The sequence below is a fragment of the Cetorhinus maximus genome, chromosome 18 (genome assembly GCF_964194155.1).
Source record: "Cetorhinus maximus chromosome 18, sCetMax3.hap1.1, whole genome shotgun sequence".
Taxonomy (NCBI): Eukaryota; Metazoa; Chordata; class Chondrichthyes; order Lamniformes; family Cetorhinidae; genus Cetorhinus; species Cetorhinus maximus.
Genome location: NC_135896.1, coordinates 80,330,895 through 80,352,020, shown reverse-complemented (window position 1 = coordinate 80,352,020; position 21,126 = coordinate 80,330,895). Strand labels below are relative to the sequence as shown.

The following is a 21,126-nucleotide window of genomic DNA, read 5'->3' as shown; positions in this document are numbered from 1 at the left end:
GGAAGGAAGGCAGAGAGAGAGAGTGAAGGAGTTGCACAGTTTGTAGGTCCTGGACCTGAAATCAATGTAGTGAGGATAGTGAGTACATAGGCCAGGTATTTACTGATCTTCACTGCACTTCCTGATTTACCTCATCTTCTCTCCTACTCTATTCAATCTTAATGGTGTCTTCACCTTTGTTTCTTAATGAACAAGCCTCATTGTGCTTATTGGGGGAGAGGGCATGATGGCGTTGAAGACTTGGCACTGAGACTCTCGTGTAACTTAAGGCATCAAGAGTCGATGTTGATCTGCTTAGGGCTGGAAACCTTTAGCAGTCTTACCTGGTTTCATCAGTTGCCATGAAAAAGACGTCGCCAGGGGCATCGATCCAGTTTAGCCGCCTACGCCTCACTGGTGGCACCAAGCCTGCTCGTGGAGCTCTGACACTGGCTGGGTAAGACCTCCCATTGACCACAGAGTTTCGAGCAGGTCCCTGCAGGAGGGCAGAGGACAATAATATGGTAACTGGGAAAAAAATAAAATGGTCTTGTGTAGACGGCATTCTCAGCTAGCCAGAACACCATATCCTGCAACAACTTAAAACACCATTAGATGGATCAGAACTGGTCAGAACCATTTCAAATCCAAACTAAGGGCTCTCCATAACTGAGTTAAGATGTTGGAAGATATAGCACTTCTGCCCTCCAATAGGATATTTGGCTCTCCATTGGAAAGCTCAGGGCAGACTTCAACTTGTTACCCTCATTACCCACCTCCCCCCCAACCACTAGTGCCACCAGTTAACATGAAAAGGGACCCTTATCTCTCACTTTTGGATGCATTTCTTTCTTTGGTTGAAGCTGTAATCAGTCATCGTTACACTTGTATTCATGTGAAATTAGAAGGTAAATCGTAGTTGGATCTCATTTTATCAATTAGGAAAATGACAGTCTGCTGAAATTTACTGGATTCTACTAAATTCCACCAATTTTCTTAAAGTTCATCAAATCCTGCTAAAATTCACCGGATTCTATCACTACTAAAAGTCACTAGGTTCTGCTGAAATTAACATAAAACCATAACATAAGAAATAGGTCATTTGAGCCTTCTAGCCTTCTCCGCCATTCACTAAAATCATGGCTAATCTATCAACTCAACTTCACTTTCCTACACTATACCCACATTCCTTGATTCCCTTAGTATCCGAAAATTTATTGATCAAAATTTAAAGAATGTGCAAGGTTACGGGGATAAGGCAGGGGAGTGAGACTAGGTAGAATGCTCTTCCAGACAGCCAGTGCAGACACGATGTGCCAAATGGCCTCCTTCTGCACTGTAAAGATTCTGTGATTCCTTGATCTCTGTCTTGAACATACTTAACATCTGAGCAGCCACAGCTCTCTGGGGTACAGAATTCCAAAGATTCACAGCCTTTGAGTGAAAAATTTCTCATCTCAGTCCTAAATGACCAACCCCTTATTCTGAGACAATGACCCCTAGTTCTAGACTTGTCAACCAAGGCCATATCCTCTCATCTACCCCGTAAAGCCCCTTAAGAACTTTATATGTTTCAATGAGATCAACTCTACTTTTTCCAAATTCTAGAGAATATAGGCCTGGTCTTTTTAAACTCTTCTCATCGTAGAGTCAGAGTCATAGAGGTCTACAGAACAGAAAAAGGCCCTTCGGCCCATCAAGTCTGCGCCAGTCAAACAAGTACCTAACTATTCTAATCCCATTTTCCAGCACTAGGCCCATAGCCTTGTATGCCATGGCATCGCAACCCACTCGTTCCCAAAATCATTGTACTGAACCTTCATTGCGCTCCGTCTAAGGCAAGAACATCTTTCCTTATGTAAGACCATGGCCAGGATTTTATAGTCCCTCCTGCCTGGCAGGATATTACGGTCATGCCGAACTGAACGGAGATTTAAATGACTTGCATGTCCACCTGCAGGGTGGGGGTGGGGGTTGTGGGTGGTGGGGAACAGACGCCGCGGTGGGGCCATAAAACCCTGGCCCAAACTGTATACAATACTCCTGGTCTTGTCTCACTAAGGCTCCATATAAATGCAGTGAGACTAATTTACTCTTGTACTCCAGTCCCTTTGTAATAAATGCTAACCTACCATCTGTTTTCCTGCATGGTAACTTTGTGATTTATATACAAGGACATCATCATCAAACTTGGATGCATTACACTCAGTCCCTTCATCTCAACTAAGTCGCTGACATAGGTTGTAAATAGCTGAAGCCCAAGCACTAATCCTTGCAGTAACCTACTATTTAGAGCCTGCCAACCCGGAAATGACCCTTTTATTTCTACTCTGTTTTCCGTCCATGAACCAATCCTCAATCCATGCTAATAAATTACTCCCAAACCTGCAAACTCTAAGTTTGTGTAATAAGCTCATCTGTGGAAACTTATGGAGTGTGTTTTGAAAATCCAAATACATTACATCCACTACATCTCCCTTATCTACCCTGCCATTTACAACCTCAAAAACCTCATAACAGATTTGAGAAGCATTATTTCCTTTTCATATATCTGTGTTGACTCTGCCCAATCATATTATGATTTTCTAAGTGCCCAGTTATCATGTCCCAATAATAGATCCTAGCATTTTACCTACTATTGATGTCAGACTAGCTAGCCTATAGTTCCTTGTTTTTTTCTCCCCTTCTTTTCATGAGTAGCAGGTTACGTTTGCTACCTTCCAATCCAAGGGGCCTATAGGGAATGCATATTCATTGTGAATTGAATTAATTCTTTAAACTGTCATTGCTTATTTTCTTTTATTTTTTTAAATCTAGTTTCCTAATCCACCTTAGTCAACCCACCCCTAAAACTGACTTAGTTTGCTTCTGTTCAGATTTTTATTCTAGTTTTGGACTTAACTAAATCAGTCTCAAACTCAATATAAAATTCTATCATGTTACAATTATTCTTCCCCATAAAGGCTCTTTTGGTAAACAGTTATGAAATAACCATTTTTTATTTCACAATACTAGATCTAAAATAGCCTCTAACCTAAACAAAAACAGAAAATACTAGAAAAACGCAGCAGGTCTGAGTTTTTCCAGCATTTTCTGTTTTTGTTTCAGATTTCCAGCATCCGCGGTAATTTGCTTTTAGCCTCTAACCTAGTTGGTTCCTCAAAATACTGATTCAGAAAACAAACATGAACTCATCCTCCATCTTATTATTGCATATTTGGCTTGTTCAGTCACAGGAGGAGACGGCCATTTAGCCCCTCGACCTGTTCCACCATTCAATGGCTCATCTGTGACCTAACTCCATATAACCCCATATCCCTTAATTTCTTTGGCATCAATCTCAGTTTTAAAATTAACAATTGATCTAGTATCAACTTTTGTTTACAGAAGAGAGTTTCAAACCTCTACCACACTGTGTGCGTAGAAGTGTTCCCTAATTTCACTTCTGAATTGTTTGGCTCTAATATTTAGCCTATTCCCTCCAAGTCCTAGACTCCCCAACTTGCAAAAATAGTTCCTATCTATCCCATCTGTTCCCCATAATATCTTGAAAACTTCGGTCAGGGCCAGATGAAATGTACCCCAAGCTGTTAAAAGAAACCAGGGAGGAAATTGCAGAGGTTCTGACCATCATTTTCCAAATCTCACTGTGTGCAAGCGAGGTGCTGGAAGATTGGAGGTCGGCTAATGTTGTGCCTTCGTTTAAAAAGGGAGCGAGGGATAGACCAAATTATTACAGGCCAGTCAGTCTGACCTTGGTCGTGAGCAAATTACTGGAATCAATTCTGAGGGGCAGGATGAACTGTCACTTGGAAAGGCATGGATTAATCAAGGACAGTAAGGATGAATTTATTAAGGGGAGGTCGTTGTTGACTAATTTGATCGATTTTTTTTTGAGGAAGTAACAAGAAGGATTGATGAGGGTAGTGTAATTGATGTGGTCTACATGGATTGTAGCAAGACTTTTGACAAGGTCCCACATGGCAGACTGGTTAAAAACACAAAAGCCCATGGAATCCAGGGGAATGTAGTAAGCTGGATACAAAATTGGTTCAGTGGCAGGAAACAAAGGGTGATGTTTTTGTGGCTGGAAGACTGCTTCCAGTGGGGTTCACAGGGCTCAGTACTAGGTCCTCTGCTTTTTGTGGTAGATGTTAATGATTTGGATATAAATGTAGGGGGATGATCAAGAAGTTTGCAGATGACACAAAAATTGGTCACGTGGTAGACAGTCAGGGGGACTGCAGGAAGATATCAATTGACTGGTCAGGTGGGCAGAAAAGTGCCAAATGGAATTCAACCCAGAGAAGTGTGAGGTGATGCATTTGGGGGGGTCAAACAAGGCAAAGGATTACACAATAAATGGGAGGATACTGAGAGGTTTAGAGAAAGTGAGAGACCTTGGAGTGAATGACCACAGATCCCTGAAGGTAGCAGGACAAGTTGATAAGCTGGTTAAGGCGGCATATGGGATCCTTTCATTTATTAACCGAGGCACAGAATATAACAGCAGGGAAGTTATTCTAGAATGATATAAAACAGTATTTAGGCCAAAGCTTGAATACTGTGTGCAGTTCTGGTCACCTCATTACAGAAAGGATGTAATTGCATTAGAGAGGATACAGAGGAGATTTACAAGGACGTTGCCAGGACTGGAAAATTGCAGCTATAAGGAAAGAGTGGATAGGCTGGGGTTGTTCTCCTTGGAACAGAGGGCACTGTGGGGAGATTTGATTGAGCTGTACAAAACTGTGAGGGGCCTGGATCGAGTGGATGGGAAGGGCCTATTTACTTTAGCAGAGATGTCAGTGACTAGGGAGCATAGATTTAAAGTGAATGGTAGAAAGATTAGAGGGGTGATGAGGAAAAACATTTTCACCCAGAGGGTTGCAGGGGTCAGGAACTCTCTACCTGAAAAGGTAGTAGAGACAGAAACCCTCAACTCATTTAAAAGGTGTCTGTAAAAGGATGTACACCTCAAGTGCCATGCATCAAATGCGGGAAAGCGGTATTATGCTGGGTAGCTTGGTTTGTGGCTGGCATAGCTACATTGGGCCAAGTGACCTCTTTCTGTCCCTCTCTCATCTTTCTTAAATATTGAAGTGACATACACAATTTTCTAACCTAAAGGAATCGTTCCTGAATTGAGAGAACTTTGGAAAATTATAATTAGGGCATTTGAAATGCTCTCACCAGTTCCCCACAAAACCCCGAGGTGGAAACCATCCGGTCTTGAAGATTTGTCACCAATGTTCTGTCTAACTTTATTTGGAGTGCACAGGTAATTTATTTAAGTGCGCAACCCCAGTTAACCTTTGTTCCACCGTCACACATGTGGTAACTTAAAGAGACCAACTTGTGCATGGCCTGCATGGGGATTTTCAGGCTTCTGCGCAGCTTACAGGGAATACTGTTTGTCAGTGTTTTCTGCCTCTTGTTTCTGAGCTCCACTCAAATGATTTTCCGAGCTGAGATCCTTTCTTTCTACTGCCTTTATCCCATCCTTTATTATCAGGGCTACCCCTCCTTTTTCATTTTGCCGATCTCTTCTAAAAGTCAAGTATTCTGGAATATTGAGTTCCCTACCTTGTTCACTCTGCAATCATGTCTCTGTAATGGCTATTTAATCAAACTCATTTATTTCTATCCCTGCTATTAATGCATCTATTCTGTTGCGAATGCTTCGCACATTCAAATATAGTGTCTTTAGTTTTAACTATGTTCTTCCCTCCCCTCATTTTAGCCTTTAATGCCCTATTACTTTTGTTAAACACTGTCCCTTCTCGATGCATTCTGCTTATTTTTAACCAAATCGCTACTCTGATCTGCATCCTTGACATTTCTCTTACTGCTTCATTAATTTAAAGGCCTTTATTCTACCCTGGACACTCGATTCGCTAGGGCACTGGTCCCAACCCAGTTTAAGTGGAGTCCCTCCCAATAGAAAAGCTCCCTCTTTCCCCAGTATCGATGCCAGTGCCCCACAAATCAAAGCCCTGTCCATACTTCTCTTTTAGCCACACATCTAACTTTCTAATCTGTTTATCCCTCTGCTAATACGCTCATGGCTCAGGTAAAATTCCAGATTGTGAAGTTCTGCATTTGAATTTCAACCCTATTGACTCAAACACTCTCAGCAGATCCTCATTCCTAGTTCTATCTATATCATTGGTTCCTATGTGGACCACAACAACTGGATCCTCCCCATCCAACTCCAAGTTCTTCTCCAGCCAGAAGAAAATGTCCTGAACCCTGGCAGCAGGCATGTAACACAACCTTCAAAGCTCCCAGTTGTGTCGGCAGAGAACAGTATCTATACCCCATAACTATACAGTTCGCCACCATGACCACATTCCTTTTCACTCCTTCTTTTGAATAGCCTCCTGTACCATGGAACATAGTCAGTTTGCTCAGCCACTCTGCAGACTTTGCTCTCATCCATACAGGCTGCAAGAACCTTGCCCCTATTGGATAAGGGAAAAGTCTGAGGCTACTCCAGCATTGCAAACCTTACCTACCTGACTGGCAGTCACAGCCTCCAGTCCCTGGCCGCTAACCACATCTGCACAATTACCTAACCTAAGGGATATAGCTGCCTGCTGGATCAAAGTGTCCAGATAACTCCCTCCCTGATGCAGAGCAGCAGATTCTGCAAAAATTCACCAATTCTGCCCAGATGGATTTTTTGGGCAACTGTTCGGAAATATTGTCAGCATTAATCCTCTTTTTGTTGCAATTTCTCTTATCTTTCTGATTTATTTATACCAGTGTGGGCTGTGGTTTCTGAGTACCCTTTTCTAATTCTTATTGAGCTGTACATACCCTGATCCACAGACTCTTCCTCCTCACAACATCACCATTGAATTGAAGCCAGTTTTTCCTGCACTGTCAGCAACTCTAAGGAGCGTCACCTCCAAACATTATCCCCTCAATCTCTTTAAGGTGATGGTCGACCAGCTGTAATTTTTATTGGTTCACAACTTTGCAAACTTGGGAGGCACAGGATTACTGTATTGATTCCTCCTTAAACAGTGTTGTTCTGCAGCACAGGGCAAGCTAAGTGTTGCATTTTTCATCATACCCTTCAAATTTAAAACAATACCAAGTGCACAGCATAGGAGCACAGGTACAGTATATGATAACGGCGAAAAGGCAAAAAGGTTTTATTAGTTAGCTCTGCTGCTTGACATTTTTTAAAGGTCATTTTTATTGCATACGAATTAGGGGCAGGAGTAGGCCACTCGACTCCTTGAGCCTGATCTGCCATTCAATAAGATCATGGCTGATCTGAATGTAATCTCAAGCTCACATTCCCGCCTACCCCTGATAACATTTCACCCCCTTGTTAATCAAGAGTCTCACTCGTTTTCCCTTTATACTCTTTTCAGCAACCAACCAATTAAACTAAATTCACAAATCAAGGGACAAATTAAAAGGCAGCCCCTTAAAGAGATACTGCAAAAATAAAGACAAAAATCTTAAAGGAAACTTATGAACTATCAAATTAAAACATGATTAAAGGTTCAATAAAGCATCCCAGCCCCGCGGTGCCCACCAAGCATGGAAGGCCTCGATCGTACCAACGGACACTGCGTGCTCTCTCTCCAAGGATACCCGGCTGCGAACGTAGCCGCGGAAGAGGGGCAGACAGTCGGGCCAGACGACCCCCTTGATCGCCCGCTGCCTGGACCTGTTAATGGCCAGATTGGCCAGGCCCAGGAGCAGGTTCACAAGGAGGTCCTCCTCCTTCCCCACCCCTCACCACACCGGGTGCCCGAAGATCAGGAGTGTGGGACTGAAGTGCAACCAAAACAAAAGCAAACGGTTTTTCAAATAACTAAAAAGGGGATGCAGCCTATAATAACCTATGGTATGCGTGGTCCACGGACTCCACAAGGCTGCACAACACGCAGGCCTCTTGGGGTTCTGTGAACCGACACATCCTATGGTTGTATGGGACTGCTGCGTGTAACACCCTCCACTAACTGACTTTGAGATAAACTTCCAAGCAACCAGACTCTCCATCACCAAGACCGCCTACCTCCATAACTTTACCTGTGTCCCCCCTTGCCTCAGCTCATATGTTACTGGAACTGTCATCCATGTATTTGTTACCTCTTGACTTGACTATGCGAATAATGCTCTGGCTGGTCTCTCATCTTTCACCATAAACTTCAGGTCACCCAAGAATCTGCTCCCTCTAACCTAACTCACACCGAGTCCTATTCACCCACCGCCCCTGTGCTCGTTGACCTACAACGGCTCCCAGTCCAGCAACGTCTCAATTTTAAAATTTTCATTTTTGTTTTCAAATTCCTCCGTGACCTTGCCCCACCCTATCTCCGTAACCTTCTCCAGGCCTACAACCCTCCAAGACCTCTGTGCTGTGTCCATTCTGGCCTCTTGCATATCCCTGATTTTCATTGTTCCACATTAGCAGCCATGCCTTCAGTACCTAGGTACCAAGCTCTGGAATTCCCTTCCTAAACCTCTTCAATTTTACCTCTTTTCTCCTTAGAAATACTTAAACCCTACCTCTGTGGCTAAGTTTTTGGTCACCTTCCCTAATATCTCCTTATGTGCCTCATTTCATTATGTTCCTGTGAAGCCACTTGGACTGTTTTACTATGTTAAAGATGCTGTATAAATGCAAGGTGTTTCTGTTGTTAGTTCCACACCAACTTCACAGTACCAAGAGCGAGAGGTAACATCATTCCGAGCTGCATTCAAACTGAGGTCCTAGAGGTGACACGATAATTTGCAAACACAGAACTTTCACAAATATGATCCGAGTCCGAGAATACAATTTGACTTGAACTCTTTATACAATCATAGGTTTGTACATCGAAGGAATTCATGGCATTATTGCACATTTCAAGTAAATAATGAAGGAAATATTTCTAGGGAGTCAGAAATTATTGCAGAATGTCAACTGCATATTGTGCCAAACAGCTAGGGAGCTGGTAGACATTGCACAACACAAAACAAGGAACTAATCAACTGCAGCAACACTTCATCACATCTGAAAATTAAAATCCCATCAGTTCACAATTCATTTATTAATCATTAGAGACCTATGTCAGCATGTTGTTGCCAAAGACTAATAAAGATTCATCCTGGATAAATAAGAAACACATCCCTGCCCCTTTCATACTGACAAAAGCTTTGTTTGCTGTTTCCATACAACTGTCGAATTCCGCTTTGCATCAACCTTTACTGTCAAGCAGAGGGGAGAGTGTGTGGTGTGGAATGTTTGTCATTTGGCACTTGAAGGAGGAGGTGAATTAAGACTTTGCATCCTCCACAAGCCTCTTGATCATTGAATATATATTACCATCACCTACCACACACACACCCACATAAAATGCCAACTCTTACAGAATGCCTGGGAGACTCCTGGAATTTGATAAAGACCTTGGAGAAAATCTTCCGTCTTCAGATGGCTCGAACTCAAGTGAGTTCAGCCAGCCTACAGATTCTGTTCTATAGCAGTTCTCGCGGCACAGTTTGAAGAACACCATATTGCATTTTTCACACTTTTTTTTAATCCAGAGGGTCAATTTGAAGAAATCAAAGATGCCATGCCACATCTGGTCATCCACAATGGCACAAAAGACCATATGTTCTGGGTAAGTGAATTGACCCCTTTGATTTTCTTTTCTATCCTTTAAATTAAGCAGATTAATACATTATTTTAAATATTAACTCATTAACAATTCTGCTATTTGTATGATATCATAGCTATTTGGGGAAAGTGGCCTTTTGTTTTAAAGAATCAGTTTTCGTGAAGTTTGTGATTAAAAGTTGCCCCTCATCTTAGAGAGGATAATTGTCCTTCTAGTAATAAATATTAAATTATGCCCCAGAAGCAGGGTTGCTGTCCCTAAAAATAGAAATAACTCACATTTATATAGTGTCTTTCCTCCTTTTAAGGCACCATTTAAAACCTACTTCTTTGACCAAGCTTTTGGTCATCTGTGGCTCAGTGTCATACTTTGTTTTATAATGCTCCTGTGAGGCACCTTGGCATGTTTTATTGCATTTAAGTTGTAATTGTTGTTCCTGGTACTCTCCAAACAGGAGTCCTTCCCAATGATGTTAGTCCCAAAATGGACAACAACAATTGGATCCTCTCCCCCTCTCTCCAATATCCTTCCAAAATAGTACGAGATGTCACTCGCCCTCGCACCAGGTCCGCAACATACTATGTTGGACTCTATTTCCTGCTTACAAAGGATGCTATCTCCATAATTATCCCTACAATTATCATATTACATTTCCCATCCACCCTCTCGCCCCTTTGGACAGCTTCCTTCTCCAAGGTCCCACAGTCAGAATTCTAGCTGTCCTTCCGACCAACAGTTTTTACCCTCATCTTAATAGGTGCATTGTGCCTGTTGGATAGGATCAGCCTGCAGATCTTTGCTCTCTTTTTCACCTACATTCCCTTGACTCTGCACACTATCAGTCACACCAACCCTGTTCTGAACCTGCACCTCTCTACAACGTGTGACCAAGGTCTGTAGCAAACTAGCCGGATACTGCTCCACCTCCTTTATGTGTCAGAATGTCTCCAACTGGCAATGTCCGGAACCTTATAGAGCCAATGGGGGTCTTGGCTGCTGGCTGGAGAGCCAGCGAGAGCCCCGCAACACCTCTTTTCATGTGCCACTTAGGCACTTGACAGGCTAAGGATCAAGGACCTCGGGGCAGAATCCCCACCTGCTGAGAGCTGTCAGCCAATCAGAGGCCAGCAGCTCCATTGAACGACAGTGCCACCAGCAGGCAGTAGCTGCTGCTGATATGGCACCTACTTGAGGCCTAGAATCGTTTCTGTATCCCTGGCCAGAGGTGAGTGATGGCAGGTTAACGTGTGAGAGTCAAAGGGGGGGTCGGCAACAATGGCGGGGATGGCTCTCAGCAGGTCCCCCACCTTCCTGATGGCAGGTCCCTCGATCAAGCCTGGGTTTGCTTGTCATGCTCCTCACATGGTGAGCCCCCTGCCTGCCAGTGGGTTAATAACATCAGGCGGGATGAGGCCTTTAAGTGGCATTAATTGCCCACTTAAGGGCCTCAATTGGCAGGAAGGCTGTCTATGGGCCTTCCTGCCACAACTTAATCAGGGTGGAGGCGGCAAGGTGGCAGGGATCCATCTGCCATCCTCCCACCTGACTAAATGCACCCTGCCTCCAAACTCACCACCGGGAAGGACAAAGGATTTCGTCCAATGTCTCTGAGCCGGAGAGACTGGAGACGGGGCAACTACTAACATGTATTCAATCGGGACAGTCTCATTATCCACAAATTCTTATATACTTCAGTGGATGTGGATTCCTTCTATAGAACCCAAAGGAAGTTTACAAACGATAGACAGGCTGCTGAGAAACAAGTACTTACATTCATACAAAGCCATCAACGCAGTAAGCTCAAGGTGCTTCACATAGATGGAATCAAAAAGAAAGATGCCGAGCCAATTACAGGAACATTAGAAGGGGTAACTAAAGTTGTGGCCAAATAGGTGGGTTTTAAGGAAGATTTAAAGGAGGATAGTGAGGAGGCTTGGGGAGACAATTCCAGGACATTGCAGGGCTAGGTGGAGGAGAACATGGCTGGTGAAGGGACTGAAGAGATGCACCAGAGGCCAGATTGAGATTAGTGGAGAGTTTGTGAACAGGATGTAGGGCTCAATGAGCTTACAGAGCTAGGCAGGGACAAGGCCACGGGCAGAATCTTCTGCTCTCACTGGTGTTGAGCTTAAAGGTGGGAAGGGCATGTAATTTGGTGGGATGGTGATGCACCTGAACCCTGCCGCCTTTCCACCTCCACCAGAATTAAGTTCTGGGTGGAAAGGCCCATGGTCGACCATCCCATCCTGCCGCCAATTGAGGCCCTTAAGTGGCGAATTGATGACCACTTAAGGGCCTCATCCCACAACTGCTGGCATTAACCCAGCAGTCGGTGGGCCTGATGCCATGCGGCATGCACAGCAGATGAAATTGTGTGGACTGCTTCACATCTCCGGGGGGGAGGGGGGGAGGTCCCTATATCAAAGGCAATCAGTGCCTTATGGAGGGACTGGACATTGGGAAGTTGGAAAGGCGGAGGGACTGGACATTGGGAAGTTGGGAAGGTGCAGTGACTGGACATTGGGAAGTGGGAGGGCCACTGTAAGCCATCCCCTGCCCTTGCTTCCAAACCTCCTGCCCCCACCTCTCCCTACCCCACAAAACACCCCACCCCATTCCACCACGCCCCCACCCTCACCACATTACTTACCTGTGGCCTGGATCCTCCACGATCCTGTGACTATAGGGGTGTCCTTCCGGCAGCAGCCATGGCCTCCTCCTCCTCCTCTTGTGCTGCTGAGCACAAGATCTGCCGGCCTCTGATTGGCCGGTAGCTCTCAATAGACGGGACTTCCGCCCCTGGGATCTTGATTCCAGGGGAAGATCGCCGGTGGCCTTGCCACTGCCTGATTGGGTTGTGGGTCGGTGGGCCTTCCTGAAAAGAGGCACTGGGGCTGCCTAGCTGGTTCTCCAGCCGGCAGGCGAGACCCCCGATGCCACAACAAGGTTCCGCCCCACGAAGGGATTTAAACACATGAGTAAGAAGGTTAAATCTGGGACAATGGTTGAGTGGGAGCCAATGTAGAACAGTGAGGATGGGGTGATGGATAAGGGGGACTTGATACATGATAGAATATGGGCAGCAGAGTTTTGAATGAGCTGAAGTTTATATAAAGTGGAGGATGGGAGGCTAGACAAGAGAGTATTGCAATCATTGAGGCTGGAAGTGACAAAGATGTATGAGGTTTCAGCAGTAGATGGGCAGAGGTAGGGACAAGTGATGTTATGGAGATGAAAGTGGCCAAGAGGATATGGGTTTGGAAACTCAGCTCTGAGTCCAATAGGGTGAGGCCAACGAGAGGGGTGGAATCGCGGTAGCAAGAGTGCAGTTTGTAGCAGAACTGAAAACAATGGGATCGACCTTCGCAATGTTTATCTACATACCTACTGCTCCAGGATCTTCGGTTCTGCAACAGAACTTGTGGTTTAACTGTGTAGCTATTAACCTAGTAGTTGTCTGTATCAGAAAAGTCAAGTTTCAGAATTCTAAGCTCAAGAGTTTACTCATATGGATGTGTTTTAAAGAAATGCAAGCGGATTTGCCACTTAAATCACCTCACGTAAAGCTCTACAGTTAGTTCAAAGGCCTATGGAATTAACTGACTAATCTGTCCCTGAACTGCTCAGGTGCTCCTCTTCTGAGTTTATCCACTGCACCTCAAGTTATTATGATCATCCCTGGAACTCGGACGAAGTTTGTTCAATAAAGCAAAGTTATCCTCGAGGATAATTGTCCAAAGTTGGGGAAAAAGGTGCCACTGAGTTAGTGAAAGGTGGAGATAATCCTCAGAATAAGGATTTCTGCTGGTGGGAAGGCAAAGAAATGCTCAGATTGTAAATTCCTGGAAAGGCGTGTTCATGAGGAACAAGAGAACTGGGTGTTCAGGAGAGACTGGGCACGGCTTTGAAATAGACGGAAATTCTCTGGCAAGGGCAAAGAATGTCACGGATCACTGTTGAACTAAGTTGTTGAAAAGTAGCTACTTCTTGAACTTTAAAAATAAATGTGAAAGCGGGAGGACTTTTATTTCCTTGTGAAAGACAAAAAGAAATTGCTAAAAAGGCAGACCTGCATTTCTATAGCACCTTTCATAACTTCAGGATGACCCAAAGCACTTTACAGCCAATGAAGTACTTCTGAAGTGTCGACACTTTTGTAACGTAGGCAACACGGCGGCCAATTTTGACACAGCAAGCTCCCACAAACAGCAATGCAATAAACGGCCAGTCGTTTGAGGGCAAAATGTTGACCAAGACAACAGGTTGAACCTGCTCAGCTGCTTTGGGATCTTTTACATTCACCTGAAAGAGCAGATGGGGCCTCAGTTTAGCAGATCAGTTGAAAACTTGCTGAGAGTGTAGCACTCCCTTAGTGCTGCAGTGGAGGGTCAACCTACTTTTTGCACTCAAGTCTCTGGCGTTGTACTTGAACGCATGACCAACTGACTCAGAAGCGAGAATGAGACATGGCTGACATCTAAGGTAGTAAAGAAGTGAACTGGGGAGTAGTCCTTTTCATGGGGAAGGGGAACCATGTGACATAAAACATTGTATTCAAAATCTTAAAGGGAGCATTTTCCTTTTATCTGAAAGAAAACTGAATATAAAACCACAACTTTGGACAGTCAGGCAAAAAAAAAAAAAAAATTTGAAAGGCAAGCATTAAGTAAATGTTTTGCATAGCTCTGCACAGAATAACAAACACACATTTGAGGAACAAAGTAGTCAGATTTTCTGGTGTTTTTTTTCCACCGCCCCGCTCCCCTCCCCCCTACACAGTGATACAAGAGCTGGTAGAACAGCCTGGGCAGTCAGGCATTCCCAGGACGAGGAATGGACAGATGCAGAGTGAAGCCCCCTACATCCTGACCCGTCAAGATACCTCAAACCCATCCTAGAAAGAAAAAGATTGTCACTTATATAGCCTCTTTCAACACCTCAGGATGTCCCAAAGTACTTTACAGCCAATGAAGTACTTTTGCAGTGCAATCACTGTTGTAATGTAGGAAACATGGCAGCAAATTTATGCACAGCAAGTTACCACAAACAGCAATGTGATAATGACCAGATAATCTGGAGTTTTTCATGTATTAATTCAGGGATCAATATTGGCCAGGACACCAGAGATACATCCCCTGCTCTTCTATGAAACTATTTCATGGGATCTTTTACGTCCATCTGAGGGAACAGACATGCTTTGGTTTAACATCTCATCAGTATGGTATTTCTGACAGTGCCGCACTCCCCCAATATTGCACTGGAATGTCATCCACAGTTTTTGTGCTTAAATTTATGTAATGGGACTTGAATACACAACCTTCTGACTCAGAGACGAATGTGGTATTCATTGAGCTCCAGCTGACACTGGTCCAGGTTTGTGCCCATGTAACCTTCATGAATGAGACTCGTTGGCAAGTTTTCCACACTCACTGGGAGGTGGGTTAAGACTGACCGAATTAATTTTACAGAGGGCCCTTATAGCCTGACAAGAGATTTTTCTACCATCAGTTTGCATTGGATTCAAACACAGATTCCAGCAGTGAATGGGCACTGTGCTCGAGAGCATCTTCCAGCAATGACTAGCGTATCATGTGTTAGGAACATAAAATAACTTTAAACTTTAAAAACTTAACATTATTTTGAAGAGTAATTAAGTAATCTTTATAGAAGACCCAACCATCCTTACAGCTACATCAGGCTGAATGTTTTAATGAGCAAACAGTCTGGAACATTCCACAGGAAACTATCCCATCACAGTTAACAGCTTCCCAAAGTAAAGACCCTTACCATCTGTCTCCCTTGTGCATGGTTCGACATACCTGCAGTAAATAGAAGGATTTATTAACATAAATCAATGATTATTATTCACTCTCCTTTACAACTCCAGTGAAACATTCCCCTCTAGCATCCGAAAATAATCACAGCAAGTAGAAAAGATGCATCATCGATGCATAAAACAATACCCACCTTACCCCAGTTGAAAATTAAGTGCAACCATCCTCAGGTTTTTTTTGGATTACTTTTTGTGTATGAATTCAGGGACCTGAAGCTGGCATCAAGCACTCCTCGGGCAGTGCTGTTACATGTAATGTAAAGCTCTGTCTACACTGTCCTAACAATGTGATTCAACTAAAACAAAAACAGAAAATGCTGGAAATACTCAGCAGGTCTGGCAACATTTGTGGAGAGAGAAAGAGAATTAACGTTTCAGTTTGGTAACTTGATGAAAGATCATTGACCTGAAACACTGGGCTGAATTTTCAATCACCTGTGGGGGTCAGTTCGGATGTGGGCGGGCCCACGATTTCATGCAATCTGAAGCATCATTGACACCTCAGTGATGCGATTAGATTTTCAAAGGGAGAGCAGGAGGAGCGAGTCGGCAACCCGCACACCTCCAATTAATTGCTTGTTGAACTCGTTGCAGAGTTCATTGTGAGTATGGGTTTGCAATTTTCAAAAGGCAAGCATGGGGAACACAGAGGGTCTGGAACACACTTGAGCATAGCTGTCGGAAACACAGTGGGGAGTCATTAGTGCTCATCACGGCAGTTTGAAATAGTTGTATTAAAGGGGAGAGTGAAGTTCAGGTGCCCATACAGTGGAACAGAGTTGCCATCATTAGAGCTGAGAGGCTTGAGTTTGTGAGGAAGAGTTTGTAAGGAAGAGTGTGCTTGGACTCTTGAGAGGAGCTTGAGGATGCTCGCATTTGTGGCCACCTCTAGGCATGCCTGCTTGGTCTGGCTCACTGGAGCTCTTCTTTCAGGTGCAGGGAAGAGTACAGCTCCCCTGTCCACCACTGCCTCGATCAGTGTGTTAAGGGATCAGAAAAATGCAGCTGGACAAACCACCACTGACCCTCTGTTCTCCCAAGGCAATGGTGAGCACAGTCATGGCTGCAGTTTGTCTTTTAAATTACCCCTTCATGCTTAGCTCCCGATTTCTGCCTGTGCCCAACACCCCTAATTGGTGCCAAACTCAGCTCCAGGCCAATTAATAGCTGGCACTTGGACCACAGAGATGAATCACTGACACTGTGCAGGGTTGGGACCTGTAAATGATCTAGGCATTGGGTGTTCGACCCCAGAACCAAAGTTCACTCTCTTCCTATCTCCATAGAGGCTACCAAACTCGCTGAGTATTTGCAGAATTTTCTATTTGCATTTCAGATTTCCAGCATCCACAGTAGTTTGCTTTTGTAATGTGATTCAGCAACTGGCATCAGAGCAGCACTGGTGTGACATTAGGAACAGAAATAGGGCTTTCAGCCTCTCAAGCCTGCTTTGCCATTCAATTAAGTCATGGCTGATCTGCATCTCATTTCCATTTAGCAGTTCTTTACTCCATATCCCTTAATACCCCTATCTCAGCTTGATACTTTCGCTTTTTTTGGAAGGAGTTCCAGATTTCTACTATCCTTCTGTGAAAAAGTTCTTCCTAAATGCAAATCGATCAGATCACCCTTCAATCTACTCTAATCAAGGGAACACAAACAAGTTTATGCAAGCCAGCCCAATAACTTAACCTTTTCACCCAAGTTTCTTAATAATGTTAACATGGAAAATTACCCAGGTTTGTCCTGTCCACAAAAACAGAACAAATCCAATCCGGCCATCAGCCTTCTCTCAATCATCAGCAAAGTGATGGAAGGTGTCATCGACAGTGCTATCAAGCGGCACTTATATGGCAATAATCTGCTCACTGAAGCTCAGTTTGGGTTTCGCCAGGGCCACTAGGCTCCTGACCTCATTACAGCCTTGGTCCAAACATGGACAAAAAAGCTGAACAAAAGATGTGAGGTGAGAGTGACTGCCCTTGACATCAAAGTGGCGTTTGACTGAATTGGCATCAAGGAGCCCTGTCAAAATTGAAGTTAATGGGAATTGGGAGAAAACTCTCCACTGGTTGGAGTCATACCTAGCACAAAGGAAGATGGTAGCAGTTACTAGAGGCCAGTCTTCTCAGTCCAAGGACATTGCTGCAGGAGTTCCTCAGTCTTTGGCCCAACGATCTTCAGCTGCTTCATCAACGACCTTCCTTCTACCATAAGGTCAGAGGTGGGGACGTTCGCTGACAACTGCACAATGGTCAGTACCATTTGGAACTCCTCAGATACTGAAGTAGTCCATGCCAATATGCAGCAAGACCTGGACAACATTCAGGCTTGGGCTGGTAATGGCAAATAACATTTGCACCACAAAAGTACCAGGCAATGACCATCTCCAACAAGAGAGAATATAACCATCTCCCCTTGCCATTCAATAACATTACCATCCCCCAAGGTCAATATCCTGGGTGTTACCATTGACCAGAAACTTAACTGGACCAGCCAAATAAAAAGGTTCAGAGGCAGGAGGCAAATGGTCATAGTCAATTAGCATTTTTGTTATTATAACGTGGTTTCTAGGAGGGTTGGGTGGGGGTAAGAGGGTCCACAGGGCTCAGTACTAGGTTCCTTGCTTTTTTGTGGTATAGATTAATGATTTTGACTTAGATGTAGGGAGCATGATTTAAAAATTTGCAGACAATGCAAAAATTGGTCGTGCGGTTGCTAATGAAGAAGAAAGCTGTGTTACAATTATGAGATTTATAAGCTTATTATGTCTTGGACAACATCTTTAAATTTAGAGTAAATGAAGGGGCTCACAACCTGTTCTGAAATTTGTCTGACAGTAAGCCTGAGTGGTTTGATTGTTAGAGATCAAAGGAAGGCTTAGATTGTTTTACTGGGAAGAAGTTGCTAGGTATTTACATATGGAGAAAATGGTAGCAGTCTCTGAGTCCACAGTGTGTAGACTCTGAGTCTCCCCAAGTCCCAGAAAGGCGTTGAAGGTATTGGGTTGTAATCAATTGTGCTGTAAACTGTCCATTTAATACTAAGATGAAAGAAAATTGGGGTCAAGAATAGCTAGTCAACATTTCTACCTGGATGCATATGTGTTGCATGTTGCCATGGGGAAGAGGATAGAGGATGCCATTTTTGAGATCAGGTTATAGGCCTCCTTACAAATCAATGAATATCACAGCCAAACAGCAGTTCTGTGTGGTCAACAGAGACAAAAGGTTGATTGGATTTGCAAGCTATCACAGCCAGATGCGGGAGAGGGATGGACCAGGCTTTACGACTGGTGGTGGATTTAAAGAACTCTCTGAAAATTGAGGAAAGCGCCTGGAGACCGTCATTCGAAGTATTACTTGGTGAAATGGTGATACCGGAACAGCATCAAAAGCTGGGAGCAGATGTGGACTACTTGCTGTAAGGAGCGTAATTCCGTGGAGGGTATGTGTGTGTGATAAGTATAAAATGGGAATGTTCCTCTCTGTAGTTTAATGTATAAGTTGCCTACAAAAAGAAAATAGTGTTTAGTAAATAGTGCTTTTAGCCATTTGTTACAGTAAAAGTTTTAAAATGTGAAATCTTGTCATGTCATTCTTTCAGCAATCAACTGAAAGTGCAACTCTTGTTTTAAAAAAGTTATCAGTCTCTATGGAGATCATAACAGCTGTAAACTGCAGGAAGATATCGATGGACTAATTAGGTAGGCAGAAAAGTAGGAAATGGAGTTCAAGCCAAATAAGTGTGAGGTAATGAATTTGGGAGAGAAAACAAGGCAAGAGACTACTAATTAAATGGTAGAATAATTACAATATAATAATTATATTCTATATCATTTTCTATTCCCCTCAGTTGACCGGTCCATAGCCAAGGGTCATAGATTTGGTGCAAGAGTAGGCTGTTTAGATGGAATTGGAGGGGAAATCTTTTCACCCAGAGGGTGGTGGGGGTCTGAAACTCACTGCCTGAAATGACGGTAGAGGCAAAAACTCTCATAACATTTAAAAAGTACTTGGATATGCATTGAAGTGCCATAATCTATAAGGCTATGGAATTGGAAATTAGGATTAGGCAGGATAGCCACTTGTCAGCTGGAGTGAACACGCTGGGCCAAATGGCCTCATTCTGTTCTTTAAATTTCTATAATTCTATGATTCTGCCCTGGCTGAGATCAGCTAACCTTCCAACAATGCTCATCCCCACCCCAGGCAATGCTTTTACACAGCAGTTTTATATCAGTAAATATCTATACTACAGTTTTACAGCAATCATGCGCAATGACTGGATTCAACACTGCTTGGTTTCTTGTGTGGATGACCAAAGGTTGCTGTTAGCAAGTAGGAGTTGAAGAAATGAGGCAGAAGGAATGAATTATGTCATTTAATGATTTGTGACACAAATCATCAACCACTAAGTCACAGAGAGACACAGATGCAGAGATACAAACAAAGAGATACTAGTCAAGAGACACACATAAACAAACATATATACACATAGGTAAAGGAGGATGCAGACACAGAGACAGTTAAGAGGCAGAGACACGCAAGGCCTTATTTTAACACTATGTAAGTGAATGGATTTTGAATGAGTCAAAATTGGGCCATAGATTCAGACAAATAAAAGATATAGAAAAAGAGACACAGGTAGAGAAGCACATAGACAGATATACAGACACAAAACACATAGGCGCAGCCAGGTAAAGAGATGTGACGATATCCAGATGAGAAAAAGGAATTACTGGGTGGTATTTAATGCTGGCGATGAAGGTCTTGCTCACCATTTGGAGGCCCCATGTCACCTCCTTTAGGGAAGCCCATCAGGCACTTAGGTGGACAGCAGCAGGTCTTCCCTGGATCAAGGACCCCAGAAGACAGAGGTCCCACTGCCTGAGAGCAGCCAGCCAATCAGAGGCCAGCAGCTCTGCTTTGCACGCAGCACCAATGGAACCAGTGGCAGCAGCTGGCAACATATCTTGGGAGAGGCCCAGGATCACCAGGGGACCCAGGCCACAGGTGAGTGAGGGTGGGATGGGGTAGGGCTTGCGTTGAGGAGTATCGGCAGCAAGGGTGGGGGTGGCTCACAGTGGGCCACCCCAAATTCTTAGCGCATCTCCCGTTGCTGGTTCAATATCAGTGGTGACATGATGAGGCCCTTAAGTGAGCAACCCATCACAGACTTAATCAGGACAGAGGTGGGAATATGTTGGGGTCCCCATCCGCCACCCTCCCACCTGATTAAAAGCCCCCTGCTCCAAACTCGCCTCACGGGAGGGCTTTAAATTCCGCCTATAGAAACAAACAGGAGACAAAACACAGAGACAGAGAATCAGAGATAGAGACACTGAGACACAAGTGAGAGATTCACAGAGAGTACATGGCATCACTTTCATGGTAATTTAGATCTCTTACCCCTACAAGGCATCAGCAGACGTTTCTTCATGGTGCCTGGAAATGACAGAAAAGAGATGATCAATTACACGTTCACACATCATTCCCAGCAATAGCAATCTTCAGAGGCAAGGACTTCTCAACAGTTAACAGTGACACGGCTTAGCAAATTCACAACACAATAATAAAATAGAAGATTTATTACAGTGAAAGACGACTTCTTATCTGTTTCCACATTTGATTTCTGTTTTTCTTTTGCCATAAAATGTGGCCAGACTATCACATGAGAGGGTCAAGT

At 43.9% G+C, this 21,126-nt stretch overlaps 1 protein-coding gene across 2 annotated transcripts in view; it reads right to left on the bottom strand.

The window, feature by feature from the left end:
- The window catches only part of mta1 (metastasis associated 1), a 136,352-nt gene that overhangs the window by 5,584 nt on the left and 109,642 nt on the right, over positions 1-21,126 (bottom strand). Inside the window, exons 16-18 of one of the 2 annotated variants that reach the window (XM_078563044.1) lie at positions 20,850-20,885; positions 15,393-15,424; positions 324-475 (exon numbers count right to left, since the gene is read on the bottom strand). In XM_078563044.1, coding sequence (XP_078419170.1) covers positions 324-475; positions 15,393-15,424; positions 20,850-20,885 — 220 coding nt within the window. The remainder of the gene's footprint in view (positions 1-323; positions 476-15,392; positions 15,425-20,849; positions 20,886-21,126) is intronic. The other variant, XM_078563045.1, reaches the window with a different exon arrangement.